Below are 18276 nucleotides of genomic sequence, written 5' to 3' on the forward strand. Positions count from 1 at the left end.
ATTTGTTGGCTATCTGTATTTGTGGGTTTGGTCAATGCAGAATTGGTAGAGTGATAAGATCTATACTTCTCAATGGAGAGGTCATGGGTTCGACTCTTGTGGACGACAAAGCTCCCTCTAAGTATGTAATCAAGGTGCGCGCAAGCTGACTCGGATGAACCTCAGACAAAAAAAAAAAAAAAAAAAAAAAAAATTCTGTGGGTTTGATTTATTTGATGTATAATGATTCTTGTACCTAATTCTTTTGTTTCTCAGCTATGTCTCCTTGTTCTGTCGAATCTCTTTAATTCATGATCTTAATATTATATTGCTTTTGTTAGTTTTATTGAATTCGATCCACTAACTCAAGGAAAGAGGAGACAGCTTTGTACCACGTGATGGATGGAATTACATATCTAAATTCACAGGGTCCTAGATTTAGCAAAAAAGATCAAACATAACCTTATTCCAACTCAAAATGATCTGCTACATGGATTCAAATTAGGTTAAGTAAAAGAGACGAGAAATAATAGTTGTAAAGTAATACATACATGAAGGCAATTAGGGAGGTCGATAGAGCATTTCAAGAACCACCACTTTACATGAGATTAGTCACACGAGTCCTAGTCTTCTACACCGCTCTATCAACACTCATATTTATCTATTATTATTATTATTATTACGTAACACATCCATTGTGTTACACTTGAAAATATTATCCTTGGTCCCCAACCCTAGAAGAAAACAAGTATATAGAAATAAAAAGTTTGACCAGGAAAAGAACAGGTGGACCAGAATTGGGACCATTAAAGTAGCCTTTTTGAGCCTATACAATAGATAGGTATTAGTTAATAATTTTTTATATATCTACCAAAAAAAATATTTATATAAGGTATGTGAACTGTGAAGGATCATTAGTTGCTCAATAACTCTTAACTTTTTATCTTTTTTTAGTAAGTAACTTTAATTTTTAAATTCACTACTTATATGATGATGCACGTGTTGTGTGGGTCAATTCTCTATGTGGGTTAACAGGAGCATGGAGATTTGAACACGTACACTGACACGTGTCAGCTTGTTAACCATATATCGAGTTCACACTCAAATTTTAAATGAGATAATGTGAACAAAAAAGGTGGCTGTTGTCTGTTGAAGAACACCAATTTTGCTTTTCTTTTGAAGGATCATGTGATACATGTGTAAATGTCGACATAAGATACTGTATCCCTAGATCCAACGTTTATAATCCAACTTGTTGAAATTGACGGTTCAGATGAAAGGACACTAATAAATGCCATATATAGTTTAGTTCCTTTTAATTTTTTTTCCATGATTAGTAATAAATGATCTGCCAACATGCATTATTATTAGCATAAATTCACACTAGACACGTAAGGTCTACAATTGGCATGACTCACGTAGCTTAATTGAGTCTTGGTAAAATGAGTCAAGAATGTCATTTGCTTAAATCCTTTGAATATTCATTCTGGGATAATTGTCATTAAGCACGTAGATGAATTACCTCTGGAATATATAGTGGAGGTACGTGAAGGGAGTATAATTTTTTACCACAAAGATAGAGTACAGGTCTGAGATAGAGCATCCCTAGGATCTAAGGGCTGTGGCCTCATCTAACTTTTTTGAATTTCTTTATAGATTGGTTCTCTAGTTTTTTTTTTCATGCGTGAAATATCAACACTTGCTTAAAAAAAAAAAAAAATCAAGGGATAAATTCATAGAGATCAAGGGATAGCTACTATTACGGCTCCCCTCTATTGATAAAATCCTACCTCTGGCCGAGTGGAGGATCCAACCAGGGCCAAAATATTTCAACTTTAATCCATCTCGATGCAAAAATCTTAAGTGTAGATCCTGTTCGCCCATCCTCCCATTTCCCCACCCTCACAAATGGGCACACCCATATATGTTAGACCCACATTGAGGGTGGAAAGATGGGCAAACAGCCCACCCAGATGGAGAGGATCTGGAGTAATCTTGAAGTATAGATCCTCTCCTCCCAACATGTCCGTCTGACCGATCCCTCAAACTCACACGAGGTAGTGGGATCTACGCTCACAAGATTCTTCTCATCATGTAAAATAGTGTGGGTCTCACACTTACACTAGCAGGTTAGATAGAGAGAATCTTCACTAGTGATCTTGAACCTACACCTAGCCCTGGGCGCCGCGGTGCGTTTCATAGTTTTGTTATTATTATTATTATTATTACACTTAATAACGAAACCTAATTCACAACCAAAAGCAACATAATTCACAGGGGCCCGAAGAGCCCCCGGGGGCCCCGGCCGGCGGAGGCCAACCGCGCCGGTCGCGGGCCCATAATTCACATGTTAAGTCATCGAATTTTAGAAAAATATCCATGATTTAGTGATTGGTACCCATTACCATTATCTATATTTAGGGGTAGTTTTATTTGAAAATATTCCATGATTAGTGATTGAACCCATTACTTTATCAATATTTGAAGTGTAGTTATATATATAGGGACGGAGTGAGTGAATGTATATGTGCTCATCTTCTCTGTTTTTCTTTAGTGGGTTGGCTCGGAAGCAAGAACAGAACCATAAATGGATGGTCGTTTTGCAGAAATGGAAGATCTAGAGGCGTTCTTAGCTCAAGATTCTTCGAATTACTGGCCACCTGCAGGCAACGGTGATATGGGTTCTTCGAGTTTTGATCAGTATTGGTGGGATCTCAGCCAGCAAGGATTTGACTCTGATCTCTTTGCTTCTCCTTTGGAAATTAATGTTGATGGATTAGATTTCCAAACCCAACAAAGCCAAGCTGTTGAAGATCTTGCTGAGCTGCCCTGCTATTCTGTTAATCATCAAAATCAGGATTTTCAACGAGGACAGGAGTTATTACTGGAACATCTAGAACTGGATCAGCAACAACACCAAAAAGCTTCACCACAAGGATATCATCAAGAACAGCAAGTAGAGCAACCACAGGAGGAGGAGGAAGAAGAAGAGGAAGCAGATGGGGAAGAGGATGATGAGGGGGAAGGAGAAAGTGATGGTAAGAAACAAACTAAACAGGGAAGAAGCAGGAATCTGGTATTTGAAAGGAAGAGAAGAAAAAGATTAAATCAACAGCTTATGACACTCAGATCTCTTGTTCCCAACATCACAAAGGTTAGAATCACTTTCTAAGATTTTCTTTTTAGAAATTTTTATTCTAAGAGAGTCTATTACAATGTGTGGTGATGGCATTGCAGATGGACAAGAGATCGATTTTGGTTGATGCTTTTGCTTATCTGCAAAATGTATTGCAAGAGACAGAGAACAAGCTAGAGGAACTCAATCTGAACTCTAATCCATCAATGGTTGCTGCTATACCCACCTCCTCCTCTTCATCTTCTTCAGGTGATCAGGAATCTTGTACTACCATTGTGGAAGATGAAACTCCACCGCCTGCAACTACTACTGTTACTCCTGATTCCAATCGACATGCATTAGTTCCCACAGTAACCAAGGTCAGTGTCCATTAACACAATCCTTTTGGGCCAATTGTGTTTGTGAAAATGATCCCTGCCCCCTCTTTTGATGTCTCTTCTAGTGCTTCCATTGAACAAGTTTTCTGTGTCTCTCTTCTTCTGGTTAGTTAACTTCACTAGTTCATATGATGACAGATGGAAGCATCAATGTTGGATGAAGAGAGATTCATACTGAAGATTAGTTGCAATAAAGCTGTGGGAGCAGTTGGTTTAGTGCAGAAAGCTATTGAAATGCTTGCAGGTTTGCATGTTACATGTGCTTCAATTGACCAGCTTGATGGTCTTCCTCACATGCTCACTACTTCTTTTCTCCGCGTATGTCCCTAGCCCAAGCTCCATTTTTTTCATAAATTAAAATAATTTTCTTCTTCTTGTTTATAAATCTCTTTACATATATTTTTTTTTGTGTTCATATTTGCAGGTTAGGAAGAAGGGAGTGATGACAGAAGAGAAACTTCTGCAACAATTTAGAACAAATGCAGCAAAGTTAGGACTTCTGCTATGATTCTAGACTAAGATGGAGAGAACACCATGAAGTAGAATATCTGTGGATCTCATTCAATAAGAACTCATCACAGCAGCAGTGTCACTTCAGAAATTTATTATTATGTTTGAGAGTGATGATTCAAGGGTTGGGTTGAGTTGGGGTTGAGTACTTGTTTTCATGCTTTTAACTTTCTGGAAAGGCATTACTTTAACTTTGTAGCCGAGTTGGAAATGGATGATCGTGTACGGAAATGTGACATCCTGTTCCTCAATTCTTAGGACAATGCTTGTCTATTATTTTCCAGTGCTTTGAGTGAAAATTGAATAGTTATCACTTTAACCCAAGTGTTAGAATAGAAAGAACATCAAGAAATTATCAACAATCAAACAAAATAAATCTAAGGAATATAAAGATTTAACATAGTTCACACACAACGTCGGGTGTTATGTCTACATGCAAAGAAAAACAACTTTTACTGTGTAAGAAAAAGATTAGGTTAGCAATCGCTCAGCCGATCAATTATAACAACTCCCATCCAAAAGCCAAAGGCAAAAATGTCAATCTTACAGTAACCTAATAAACTAGAGAACATATGGTACATGTTTATAGAGTTCTAATAAGGTAAATAGGTTGATCTATCGAATCAAGTCCTCTGCTTCTATAACAGATCTCAGGAATTGAGTCATCTGAATCATTCATCAAAATATATTAGTGTGAATCCAACTTTAAAGTCATGTAATAGAATTTGCATCAGATATAACAATCAGTATGACTGAGTTTACACAATTATGAAAGTCAGATCACGAGCCACCTTTTTTTATGTTAGCGAGAAACTGCATTAGTTAAACATAATGTTTTTCTAGGTAATTAAACCTGAGATGAATGTTTGTTTTTCCTAGAATAAGTACCCAATCACTAGAGCAAATTAGGCATGAACAAGTGTGTATTCAAAATTGGGTAGTCTTGAAATATGGTTATGAAGGTTTGGCCAGGATGGCATGTTTTTTGTTTTGCGATTATGGTAAGGATCAGAGTTAGGGATTAAGTGTTCAACCTGAACTTGACCTGACCACAGAACTAAAATCATGATTAAAATTAAGATATGTTTAAGATGATCAGTTCAGGATTTTTAAAGCACCTGACCTAATCCAAACCTATTGCAACCCTAATGGCAGACAAAGTTCTAACCATTGTGCACAAAATTTTGGAAGTTGATGAACACCTAATTTTCTCGCATATATAAATATATAGAATAACCTACCAGCTGTCTCCAAATTCATCACCTCCGACATGCAAAAAATTCAATGCTAAGCATGCATTGAATTGGGTAATGGGGAGTAAAACTGAAAATCTATAAAAAATGATTATTGAATATAAATTAAATTAGCAAAAATATGATTTAAAAAAGGGTTGAATAAGCCAACTGAAATGCTTAGAAGTTTGTAAAATACTATAAAATTATTACATAATGAAAAAGATGAAAATAGAAAGATGATGCTTAGTGGTAGCTTACACAGAAACCTTGAATATATTTCTTTTCCCTTTTGAGACAATAGATTAAAGGAAGATAATATTTCTTATGTTACATGCTTTGATGTGAAGGAAGTAAAATAGAGAGGAGGGAAATGAATATCATATTTCACTGCAGATCTCAACTATAATTCCAAGACAAAAAACAAATGGATAAATTTACAACGTGGAAATGAAGTAGAATAAATAAACAGGTATGAAAGTAGCTCCCAAAAACTACAGGAAAGCTCACGAGCAGCACGGGAGGTCTGAGCTGGTTTCTCCTGCATGAGCCACAAGGCTACAAGAGTGGTTTCTGTGTGTCTCTGTATGTTCAGAAGAGTATCACAAAGTGTGTGTGCATGACCCACAAGAGCATTCCATTTTTAAAAACTATCTCTGGATCTCAAAGTTTCAAGGGTTTCTGGGTTTGGCAAAGATTGATGTAACAGGAGTTCTATGATGTGTATCTTTTGTTTCATTCTTTATTTTAATCTAATTCTATCTTTATTGGGAAACAAAACAAAGACAAGGCATAACAGAATATTCGGTTTAGATACAACATTTGATGTAGTTTTAAATCCAAGTATTATACTTTTGTTCTTCTTTACATTCTCATTATCACAGACATTGATGTAAATAGAATCCACCTTGTTCATTTTTAATTGTAAGAACTTGGATTTCATTTGGGTTAGGTTTTTCCAGTCTGCTTTTATATATGGACAGATTCAGTAAAATGATATTAACATCCCTTAATTAGTACTAACCAACACTTCTTAGTGAAGAGGTTAATGTTCGACTCTCCCCAATTGTATATGTAATCACCCTCACCTGCAATATAAATTACCCGTTCCAAAAGAAAAAAAAAAAAAAAAAAAAGGGACAATAAAAAGAATTGAGGGCAAAGGCTACCATAGGGATTATAAGAGGGTTTAGAGAATTGCTAGGGTTTGAGATTTAGATTTCTATGGTTTAATGTTTTGTTTTCTAGGTTTTGGATTTAGGGTTTTATAACTTAGGTAATGCAGGGTTTTTAAGATTTAGGGTTTTAGGTTTAGGGCCAAGGATTTTATGATTTAAATATTTTGGATTAATATGGCTTCCGAGCAACACCATTGCAAGTAATTATCAAAATCTTCATGTGAAGTTTTGGAGAAAAACTTGATCAAAAACAAGGAATTTTGAGGAAGCTAGCTCTTCAAATCTTGTATTTTAATCTTTGGAAGCAAACTTGGGGCGGGGGGGGGGAAACAGTGATTCACGAATCCGGAATTCAATTCAAAACTTTTATCAGTTCGAGTATTTATTTTAGAATCATGACTATCGCTAGAGATTTCTTTTAGCTAGATTTCACTTTAATGGACAATTACACTTGGATTGATCATGAATCGCTAGCTAGTTTTAATGGACATATTGGACTGTAGATGACTCTCCTAGATTGTAATCAATTTAATGAACTATATTAAAACATAAATCAAATACAACTCACATAGGTTAACACCAAGGTTATAATGGAGTTCATTAAACATCGATATGTGTATCAATAATCCATCCACCAATTGTCAACTTCAGATTCAATTATCAACCTTTGAAGATTGTAAGTTCTGGTTTTTTCTTAGAGAAAGTGACATAATTATAAATCAATCCAAGAAGACAACTTTTTGACTTCTGCCCACCATTATTCATGTCTGAAGCACCTTTTTCCCCCTTTTTATGAGAAGAAAAACCAGTTCAATTATATCGAGAAAATCAAAATAAAACTAGAGTAGTGTCTCAACTATGATTGAAGAACAACTCATCCTCTCAAAAGCTTTTGTAATCCTCTCAAAAGCAATAATTTGTAGTTGTAGATCAGCCTTTTTTGCTAGTTTTTTTTTCTCTTTCACAAACTTAACCATGCCCATATTTAACCATGCCCATATTGTGCTCATCTCTGAATCATCTGCCTTGTGCATGATGACAGATTATTGACCCATTAGTTTATGTAATGTGACAGACAATCTTTCTTAAGTTTAAACATAATATATGCTACCTTCAACATACATGGTTAAAGAATGGTTAAAGAATGAGGAGATAAAGTAATTCGTGGACCTTATAGCACCCACATACGACTCATCATAGAGCTTTATGGGTTTTTAATGTTTTTGTTTGGAATTCAATATGCCATTATTGTGTGTTGTCCACATCTTTCAATGTCTTTGCTGGTTACCTAAAAAGGAAGAAAAAAAATTTTCTTGGTTCAATCTTTAGTTTTCAGATCTTTCAGAATAAAGCTATTTAAGATGTACTTGATGGTTGTATCCACCCCCAAATCAATAATAACGTTTCAAGTTTCAATTAATACTCGCATCTAGAAATGATATAAATACTATAGTTGCTTTAGCTTTACTCAGGTCGGTGGAATATTTCTTTGCACATCTTACCAAAAAAGGATTGAATTATTTCTATACATACATTCAACCCACCCCAATCCTTAAAAGTCATGGTAGTTAAACAGTATTTATTATATTTTTATAATAAAAATTAGAATTTTTTATGTGTGGGTTCCTTTAGTGGATCATAAACTAATTTTAGGTTCTCTTAATGCAATATATTACATGTGGGTCCCAAGCAGACTAACACTGTTAGCCGCTGTTAAGTATGTTCACATTTCACATGTGAAAGGACCAAAGTGCTCCTCAGGTTATTTAAGGGCATGTTTGGTTACATGAATCTAGAGATTTAAAATCTCTGGATTCATGATTCTGAGAATTATACCCGTTTGGTTGTAAAAATCTCTAGATTCATGGAATCTAGAGATTCACTAATGGGCCTGTTTGGTTACATGAATCTAGAGATTTCAAATCTCTGGATTCATGAATGTGAGAATTATACCCGTTTGGTTGTAAAAATCTCTAGATTCATGAAATCTACAGATTCACGTTTTTAGTGTAAAAAGGTGAATCTGTAGATTTATGGGTAAGGGGTGAAATCCAGAGATTTCAAAAAAGCTATACAATTGTACATTCACAAAAATCATGTCGATCAAATAAATTTTTAGGATGAATTCACAGATTTCATTCCACAACCAAACACTTAATTTTATAAATTATAACTCCATAGATTTGAAGTCTATAAATTTGAAATCTCTAGATATTTGAAATCTCCAGACTCATGTAACCAAACAGGCCCTAAAACGTGAATATGTAGATTTATAGGTAACGGGTGAAATCCAGATATTTCAAAAAAGCTATACATTTGCTCATTCACAAAAATCACGTCGATCAAATAGTTTTTTAGGATGAATCCACAGATTTCATTCCACAACCAAACATCTAATTTTATAAATTATAACTCCATAAATTTGAAATCTCTAGATATTTGAAATCTCCAGAGTCATGTAACCAAACAGGCCCTAATATATTGTATTGCCCTAATATATTGTATTTATCAAGTATCAATATTTCTACCATGAAAGAAAAAATCATATGTATCAATTATCCATCCCACCAATTGCCCAGTTCAGATTTAATCTGTCTTAGAAGATTGAAATCCTAATTTGAAGATTGTAAGTTCCGGTTTTGTTTATGGAGAAAGCGAGATAATACTCTAATCCAGAAAGACAACTTTTTTCACTTCTGTCCACCCTCCACGGTTGAAGAACATTTGTAATCTTCTCAAAAAGATGGCTGGCTTCTTTGAGAATTTAATGTTGGGGATTTAGAATATGCCATTGTTGTGTTGTTTATTCTTTGTCTTTTTAAATAATTTTGCATGATCATGGGGCCCTTAATTGGGATGGCTGTTGCCCAAATGAGATGTTGCCATCAATGATCCAAATCCTCTCCAATCAGATAGATTGATTCTCCATCTCCCACCTTCTATGCTGGATTACTTGTGTAGCGTGAGTAGGTCATGTGTCGTCCATTCAGAACGGCGAGAAGAGAAGGGAACGACGAGTTTGGGCGGAGAGAATCTAGACTCAATGTACAGTATTAATTAATGCTTACCCTAAAAAGAAAAATCTTAATCAAATTAGCCTAATCTGAATGCCTGCAAGGTTGATCTTATAGTAGGAGTACTACTCCAAAATCTAAATTCAAATCATGGTAATTGGGCAACACAAATACCCATTTAAATTACATAGTATTCACTTCATCATTACAAGGAAAAAATTTAACTTTTACATCCCCTGAAGGTATGGTGATGACAGATAGAGGTCGAGGGTAGAGGAATCAGACTCGAACACTATAATATTACTTATAACATAAAACCCAAAAAAGCAACATGAACAAAGAGAAAATACGCCAACCAGCTCCGATATGGTATATTAAGAGAAACTAGCATAACACAACCTTTAATGTTCAGTTAACAGCATTCTTCACAAATCCAACAGCAACATAAAGCAAAGAGGCTGCAGGATCAATAGATATCAACAGAAAACAACAGCAGTTAGTAGCTGCAGATGATAATATATCTTAATCAGAATAATGATATATAATTAAGGATTAATAAAACTTACCATCCCTCAATGAAGCCTCTGTCACCTTTCTTTTTAGAACGAGGGCAACATTTCTTCTTTGGGCCAGTTTGATTTTCTTTAGGATATCCTGCATGCAACATATAGAGATCAAGTAATTAATCCTCCCTCAGTTAATCCAGAAATTAATCAACTCTTAACAGAGAAAAAGGCCATAGTATATAAGGAACCTGATGGAGCTTGATCCTTCATTTCTTTCTCTTGTGTCTGTGACTTACTAGACATTCTGAAACAGCAGATTTGAGCTCTTAGTTAAGCAATTAGAAGTTGTTAGGAAGCTATGGTTAACATGTCACCTCTTAGCTCCTTCTGGGTCCTTTTATAAGTTTGGGGAGATTTGGGTGGTCGGCAAATTGATGCTTACTTAGTTCCATTAAACTTTCTAAAGAAGATTCTCTTATTTCTCTTTAAATATCTTTAAGGAAGAGCTGACAAAGCAAACCAATATGGATGGTGTGAAAAGATCTAAGATCATTCGATGACAATCTGGAGTATCATTATTTAGTATTTTCTTTGTTGAAGAATTTATGCCATTTGCTTTTTAAAAGAAGAATAAATGCTATACTGTGTTCCAACTTCCAACTCAATAAAGCAGCTAGCTTTTGACCTAAGCAATAAATGGGCTAGTTAGAATCTTCCACATAAATGAATGCTCACACCTGTGGGTTGTCTTCTACAAGAGGGTGATCAACACTTGTCTCAATCACTGAAGAAACAATGAGCTTTAAATTCAGTGTGGCCAGGAGGATATCTTCATGAGAAAGAGTCAAAACCAAGGATTTCAGAAAAGATAAGAAAAAGACACCATTGAGGATAAGAATGGCTGAGCAGCAAACCTTATCTTATCTTTCCAGAGCCCTCATTTCACATTGCTACGCAATTTAATAGAATAGCAATTTTTCTGGGGACAACTTGAATAGAGATTTTGAAATGAGAAATGGAGCTGGTGGCTGGAAACAACTTGTAATCCCAGGATTGGCCATGCTGGTCTGATCATTGTCTTGATCTGTCTGTAAGTTCATATGGGTCTGAATTCAAAATTCTAGCCCTACTGATGTGTCAGGTGATTCCATAATAAGCGTGGGGCGTTCTGAACCATTATGTATAAAGCTCATATAACTATTAAGGAACTGTGGGTGTAGATTTGTTGTTTTCTTTAATGGTTGTGAATGTGAATCCAAAGATGGTATGCAACGGATATTATAAAGTTCTCTTTCCTTATTTCAACACAATTCTTCCTCTTCCAATGAAATATTGCAATGAAATGACCAGAGAAAGAATCCTATACCTAAAAGTTGATACCAAGATCCCCTAAAGTTGCAACAAAGTGACCCCGAATCCTCTTTTGAGGTGGCCAAAAGATTAGGGTAGGAAGAACTAAGAACCAGCACTTTGCATCTAAAATGTTATTCAAATGCATTATTAAGATCTGGGAATGAAGGAAAAAATAATTAAAAGGTAAAACTGTATAAAGAATGGGATACAATACAAACACTTTTCCGAAGGCTTTTGGGTCTGCCTGTTCACCAAGGTTCAGACCACCTGACATACCTTGTGGCAATAATAAGTGGGCTGCCCCAGCCAGGTTTAGGTGATGGATCAGCCAGTAGACCTTCTGAGAACTAACTAATCAAAACTTACAAGTCTTCTCGCTGCTAACTGAGCTTGCTTTTCTTCCTTCAGGGACCCTGTTTGATAGGGATTCCAGAGAACAAGGAAAGCTGGACTGAGAAAAAGATCAGATGAACAAATGGGTATGCATGTGTCTCTTTCCCTTTCACATCCCCAGCTCATAGAAAGACAGTAAACCCAGCCCATTTTCTGAGAATTCATGATATCATGGAGCTCTTCCATGCTTCAGTGATGCATCGCAGAGCCTTGCAGAATCCAAGTTCTCCCTAACATTGTGCACCCTAATGATATTTGCACCACCCAAAATCCCTGCTGTGACAGCAGCAACTGTTGCAGAGTCTCTCTGGGTGGCATTGGGCCGATTGCAAATATCACCTAAGAACCTCTTTCTGGATGGTCCAATAAGTATGGGCGCATGAGAAACAGCCAAGCTCCTCATTGCCATCTCTTGTCGAATGGTAGGCAAACCCATAAGGATGTCCAAATTCTGCTCATTGTTCTTGGAGAATCCAATTCCAGGGTCAATAATAATACTCCATGCTGGGACTCCTAATGATTCAGCATCTCTGACCTGCAAATATAACTCAGAAGCAACCTGGATACATACATCTTCATATTGTAAATTTTCATCATTCTGCATGGTACAAGGGTCCCCCCTCATGTGCATTGCTACAAAAGGAACCTTAAGATCTGCAGCAACCTTAAGCATGTTAGAATCTAACTGCCCACCAGATACGTCATTGATAATATGAGCCCCTCTCTTAATTGTTTCCAGTGCAACTTCTGAGTGAAAAGTATCTACGGATAAGAGCTTCCCCTCTATCTCCGGTAGTTCAAGAATAGCTTCTAGGACAGGTATTAGTCTCTCCAGCTCTTCTTCAGCAGAAATCCAAGATGCAAATGGGCGTGTGGATTGTGCACCAATATCAATAATATCAGCCCCTTCTGAGACCATCAAATGCACCTGAGATACTGCAGCTTCCACAGATTGAAACTTTCCACCATCACTAAAACTATCAGGAGTCAGATTAAGAACACCCATGACATGGGTTCTTTTTGACCAGTCCCATATATGATTTCCAACAGGCATAACCCGTCTAAGTCCTTCACTTCCAATGAGGGATTCACCACCAAGTTTCTCCCATGATTTAAAAAGTCCTCCAGATTGCTTGGAAAAGGAATGCCACCTTGCCACTACATCACTTTCTGTGGCCAGTCCGAGTAAATCTATGAGGGGGGCCATTACAAAAGGTCTCTCCCAAATCCTCTCATGTGGAATAGTAAGAATATCAGAATTTATCTTGAAATTCCCATAGAACAATATATCTAGGTCAATTGGTCTTGGGCCATACCTCATCCCAGAAGTTCGGCCCATGTCTTTCTCAATTTGCTTAAGTGCTGCCAATAATTCATGAGGCCCAAGATTGGTAACACCTCTAACCGCAGAGTTGAGGAACAATGGCTGATCAGTAACATAGGCTGGCTCTGTCTCATACAAACATCCATGTCTTGTGATCTGGATTCCCAATTTCTTCATTAAACACAATGCTTCATTGAAATTATGAAGTCTATCACCCACATTGCTCCCCAAAGCAATTACAACTTCCTGTTCTGGAGAATGAACTTCAATTGAGGAAGTTGCCGATGAATGGAGGAAAGAACAATATGTTACTGCAAGATGAAAGATCAACACCAAGATTAACAGTAAATAGTTCAGTGAAAAACCTTTATTTTTCTAGCATAATCCAAGATTAAAATTGAGTACCTCTACAACCTAATAAATTGCAAGAAGTAAAATTTTGCATTTATTCTGAGAAGTACCAAAAGGAATACATATGGAGTTTAACCACAATTATGTATGCCTTTACATGAGCCACCATCAGATGATTACCACAGCAGACAAAATTCCTGAGTAGCACCATAGAAGTGGATTACTAGCTTTGTGCACCGACATATATATCATGGGTGCAATGGTTCTATGCATATGACTAAGAATCTGAACCACTGGGGACCTGATGCAGAGGATCCAGCTGGTCCAGCCAACAACCCACCGGGGCTTCTCTATGGTGCAATCTTAGAATGAGCCAAAATAATGTTGAGCATCAAAATAAACTGCAGTACAGTAACCCGACCCAAGACAATAATGAAGATTACCTTTAGGCCAATCACTGATTCCTCTAAAATGAAGTTTAGACCGAACTATTTGCTTGAAAATGTTCATGCCACACTGCCGCAGGTGGTTTTCAAGAACCTGAAAGTCACGAGTGCAAGAGGGCAATTGATGATGAAGTCAACCAGCCTGTAAATAAATCCATGGAAGTTCAGGCAATTGTTAACCAATATGAAATCCAAACATTACATTTCATATTCATTCCTTCTATAGATTTTTCTAATCTTAAAATTGCTCAACATTAACTCACCTTTAACCTATGTTGACCATGATAGCATTTTAACGTATTTGTTTTCCTCTTCTTCTGTTCCTCCTGTTTATCTACTTTTTTTTATTATTTATTCGGCACTGTCAGGGGTTGATTAATGATATATGTCACCCGTATAGTCCCCGATATAACAACATAATGAAAACAGAATGCTTCCTGGTGCCACATAGGCCCCATGAAATGAAAGCCCAGCCCCTGACTAAATGAAACTCCCTCCGGTTGATGCCCGTGTGTAGTATCCCCCCCACTGGCCCGAACTCACTAAAATCTTGTGTGGTGGGAACAGCAGAACTAGGGAAGATGTGTTGAGTTCACACAACTTGCAGGTCTGACAGAACCAAACGGAGGGTTTTAGTTGTAGGAGCATGTCATCATACAATTGCAGAATAAAAGGAATGTGGTCAAAGGTGATCGATATTTTGCCCCAAAAGAGTACTGTAAAGAACTGAACAGGAAAAAGGAGAATGGATGAAAGGAGGAGACTAGGGGAAGAAGAACTAACCTGAGATGAGAGAAACCAAGATGAATTGAAAGAAAAGGAAGAGATTAGAACTGTCCCCAAAGCCTTATGCAGCACAACTAAGCATTTTCATTCAATGAGGATCCCCAAAAAAAAATCCCCTCCAAATTTCATAGGTTTAATGCAGCTTTGTAGAATTAAACAAAAAGAAACCTATGCTGCCACTGGAAATAAAAGTTAAAGTTTAACTCTCAACTAAGACTCCATCAACATGTGTCACTCAGTACTAGCTAAAGTTCTATGTTGATAATCCTATTTAACCCAGCATTTAACTGCATTACTGATACTGCACTTGTCATTTAGTAGTAGCATAAAAATCTGAGCTTCATTATCACAACCGAATATTCAAATTCTTTCCAAATCTTGTTTTTTATCTTTTTCTCTCATAACCACTTTTTAACCATGTGATTTCATTCTACTGCATATTTTTGTTCTTTCTGAACTTGGAAAACCCACTTAGACCACAGAACTCTCGTAGAGGATAAATTATTACCACATGAAGTTCAATAGGACCATCTTTATATGAAAATGAATTGAAGAGAGGACCTCATTATTAAAAGATAAATATCTACTGCCCCACAAAATATGAATTCTACAATGCCCAAATGGAAACTCAAGAAGATTGAAATAAAACTACGATGCTTGAGCATAAGCAGCAGGCAAATTATGTTTAACTAAGACAAATATATTTGTTTTGTATTTGGCTTTAAAATATTTTGGCTCAAAAGAGAGGGAGGGGGAGTAAAGACATGCAAAGTTGAGCAAGATGAACCAGCAAATCCCCTTCACTAAAATGATTTATACCTACATGCTAAAAAATTTGAAAAAAACTCAACATAAATACTAATTAGATAAAAATAATAATTTAGTCATTTCATCTGTTCAATCCAGAAAAAGCATTGAAGCTTGAGAACACACACACACAGAGACCAATAACAGGATTACTCTGAAGTCACTTGCACTCAAGGACAGTTTCCAACCAATTTGGCAAGCTTAGATACCCATAGCAGCATTTAAAGGCTATCAAATACCATATGTTAGCAAAGCACAATATTTTGTTTGATGAGCTATCAACATCTGTAGTCTATACAACAAAAAAAATTTATATAACACCAACAGGATGCAGTATACTAATCAGAAAAACCAATAACAGGCAATTTGACAATCACCTGAATCAAATTTTTGCCCACAGTAGCTCTGTTTCTTGCAGCACCATTGGAACAAAGCCTAAGTTTTGTTCATCATAACACGTGGGAAGAGTTCTCAGCCTTACACTTATGGATGGGTTGAGTAATCCCCAACAGTTCAGGTTTGGTTGAGCAGTAAAAATCCAGCATCATAAGGTTCTAAAAGGGGAACCATGTACTACTTATGGCCTGGTTCTTTTCCTCCTCTGACAGAGATTTGAAATCTCTCTACATCAAGAATTCATGTAGAATTGGCATGTAGATTGGAGAGAAAGAAACTAAAATCTGACTCTAAGAAAATGCATTATTCTCGGCTATCTTCCTCTGAATTTTGTAGAACAAAACATTATTGTCTTCAGAAGTTACCTGGCAAACTGATATTACAATTTTTTCTCCGAAAAATCTCCTCAATAGTTGACAGAGCAAGAAACGAACCCTCATTGAAACGTGTATTCACTAGTAAGCTCCTCATCATTGAACATGGAGGAAATGAAACCCAGCAACAAACAAGTTTGACACTAAAATTTCCCTAATCTGACAATCAAATTTTCTTAAATTGACTGGTCCACAGCAGCTTACAAGAGTGGAAGTTCAGTCAACATGTAATTTCAGTTCATTTTTTTCAAAAGAGGTGGTGCAGGCTGACCCATTTCTAATACAATTAAAAAGAGTAATCATGCTTCTAATAAAAATTCTAGAACGATACAGGAAAAGTTTGTACCTTGAAAAACCCGCTACTCTTGGAATTACAAAACAATTTGCAGGATTAAACATAGAAGCAAAACATGATGAAAAACAATAACAGAGAAGAAGCACCAGACAGAGAGACAAACACCTAACCAACCGAATCGGGAAGGAATGACGACAAGCAAAGGAAAGAGGATCACACCTGGCCTTGACCTTGAGATCGATATTAGCTACAGACTGGAAACCAGTGGAAGACGACTGAGCAACAAATGCTAAACGAGAAACCTTTCTTCCCCTTCTGCAACTCGTCACCAGACAAGAAAAAACCCTGTTTTTCCCCACCACACCACACCCCGAATTTGAAATGGTTGGATACGTATCGATGCCTCGATGGTATGACTACGATTTTGCCACGTATACAATAGGAGATCCGACGGTTGTAAATAAAAATGCAGGGACTTAAGTGTAAATAAATATTTTTTATTTTACCTCTTTAAACTTGATATATATCAAATTTACAAGAATAAGTCCGTTGAAGTTTCGAGCATATTTCGTTGAAGTTCCGAGCATGAAGAAGCAGTTTCAAACAAATAGCAAGAATACTGAAGGAAACAAAATCAATTAAGTGCGGGAATTCCTGAGCATGAAGAATCACTTTAGAAGACGGAGACAAAAAAACCTGAAAAGAATCGAAGTAACATTTACCGAAGAAGTGAGTGTGAGTTCCGTTGGAGTGAGGAGAAGCTAATGCCTGGGCGTCGTTTGAAGACGACGATGTGCTAGAGACCACCATAGGAGTAGAGGGTTTTGCTCGTTTGTTCTCAGGCGACTGTAGGGTTTTGAATCCTTCTCAATTTCAGGCAAAAAAATAAACAATCTGCGCGAGAGGCACGCCTTGTTTACTTGCTATGCTCTTTTCCCAGTTACGTTGGTAATGATATTTTGCTAAATCCTCTAGCAGATGGGAAACAACTAGAACCCTAAATCGACACTGAAATTAGAACCCAAAAGAACCATAAGGTTGCGTTTGTTTGAAAGGTGGGGTGAGAAAAATGGAAATAAAGAAACTGAGGTTTGATTTTAAAAATTTCTAAGACAGGTTTGATTATACATGAATGTGAATTTCATATCTAGAGATTTCAAAAAAATAATGAAGTCATAATTCATAAAAAAAATAACATGAATCTATGGAATTTTTGTGAATGCACAAATGTTTAGTACTTTTATAGTAAACATAGAATCGATTCTTGAGAATGGGTGTCTAGACCTCTTGATTGTCAATTCACAAGGACCAAGATTCACCTAGGCAAGTCACTTCTTGGCCCAGACACACCACGGTGCTCAGGTAGCCCTCCAAAAAATTCAAGAACAATCCATACACCTTTAACTACTGGGAAAAGTCAAAAGCACTTGATCCTTAGCCCCATAATTTAACACAACTAAATTTTGTTATCGTTCAATTCTTTTATTTGTCTTATACTTTATCCACATGATATCATATTTTAACAAATAAGCGAACAATTGTGTGTTAAAAAAGGGAAAGGATCCTGTATTTGAGCTAGAACTTCTGGCGCGACAACGTTGCTTTCCTCCCTTTTGATTCCGGATTCTCTTTTTATATTTGTGAAGCTGGACGGAAGGTTGGGTGCTATAATATTCATGGGTAAATCGCCCCCCCACCACCCTCCCTTACACCATCTAACCGTTTCCGATCTCCTCGCGGTGAGGACCCCTGTGACGCGCACTGAGGCATGACTCTCATATTATAATTAAAGTATTAAAGTTAATCACCTTTCAATACA

The 18276-nt window shown here is 36.6% G+C and overlaps 2 protein-coding genes across 2 annotated transcripts; one reads left to right on the top strand and one right to left on the bottom strand.

The window, feature by feature from the left end:
* The first annotated feature begins 2486 nt into the window (after positions 1-2486).
* Positions 2487-4471, top strand: LOC149003105 (uncharacterized). Its single transcript, XM_089137734.1, has 4 exons — positions 2487-3133; positions 3217-3474; positions 3631-3810; positions 3917-4471. Exons 1-4 carry the CDS (start codon positions 2567-2569, stop codon positions 3998-4000), a joined length of 1089 nt encoding a protein of 362 aa, XP_088993860.1. The 5' UTR covers positions 2487-2566; the 3' UTR covers positions 4001-4471.
* A 6194-nt stretch (positions 4472-10665) lies between these two features.
* On the bottom strand, positions 10666-16806 carry LOC149003106 (folate synthesis bifunctional protein, mitochondrial-like). Its single transcript, XM_089136323.1, has 3 exons — positions 16677-16806; positions 13797-13941; positions 10666-13313 (listed from the first exon to the last, which is right to left on the bottom strand). The coding sequence occupies exons 2-3, from the start codon at positions 13861-13863 to the stop codon at positions 11848-11850; spliced, it is 1533 nt and encodes a 510-aa protein (XP_088992449.1). The 5' UTR covers positions 13864-13941; positions 16677-16806; the 3' UTR covers positions 10666-11847.
* Positions 16807-18276: the final 1470 nt, after the last annotated feature.

Source organism: Hakea prostrata, chromosome 10 (genome assembly GCF_041222555.1).
Source record: "Hakea prostrata isolate BN-2017 chromosome 10, UWA_Hpros_2, whole genome shotgun sequence".
NCBI classification, from domain to species: domain Eukaryota; kingdom Viridiplantae; phylum Streptophyta; class Magnoliopsida; order Proteales; family Proteaceae; genus Hakea; species Hakea prostrata.

Bases quoted from the DNA above. Each gene is read 5' to 3' on its own strand.
- LOC149003105 (XM_089137734.1), top strand. From the start codon at position 2,567: ATGGATGGTCGTTTTGCAGAAATGGAAGATCTAGAGGCGTTCTTAGCT. The intron at 3,475-3,630 runs GTCAGTGTCCAT...ATATGATGACAG, and splicing joins TAGTTCCCACAGTAACCAAG to ATGGAAGCATCAATGTTGGA. The intron at 3,811-3,916 runs GTATGTCCCTAG...TCATATTTGCAG, and splicing joins TCACTACTTCTTTTCTCCGC to GTTAGGAAGAAGGGAGTGAT.
- LOC149003106 (XM_089136323.1), bottom strand. From the start codon at position 13,863: ATGAACATTTTCAAGCAAATAGTTCGGTCTAAACTTCATTTTAGAGGA. The intron at 13,314-13,796 runs GTAATCTTCATT...TTCATCTTGCAG, and splicing joins AATCAGTGATTGGCCTAAAG to TAACATATTGTTCTTTCCTC.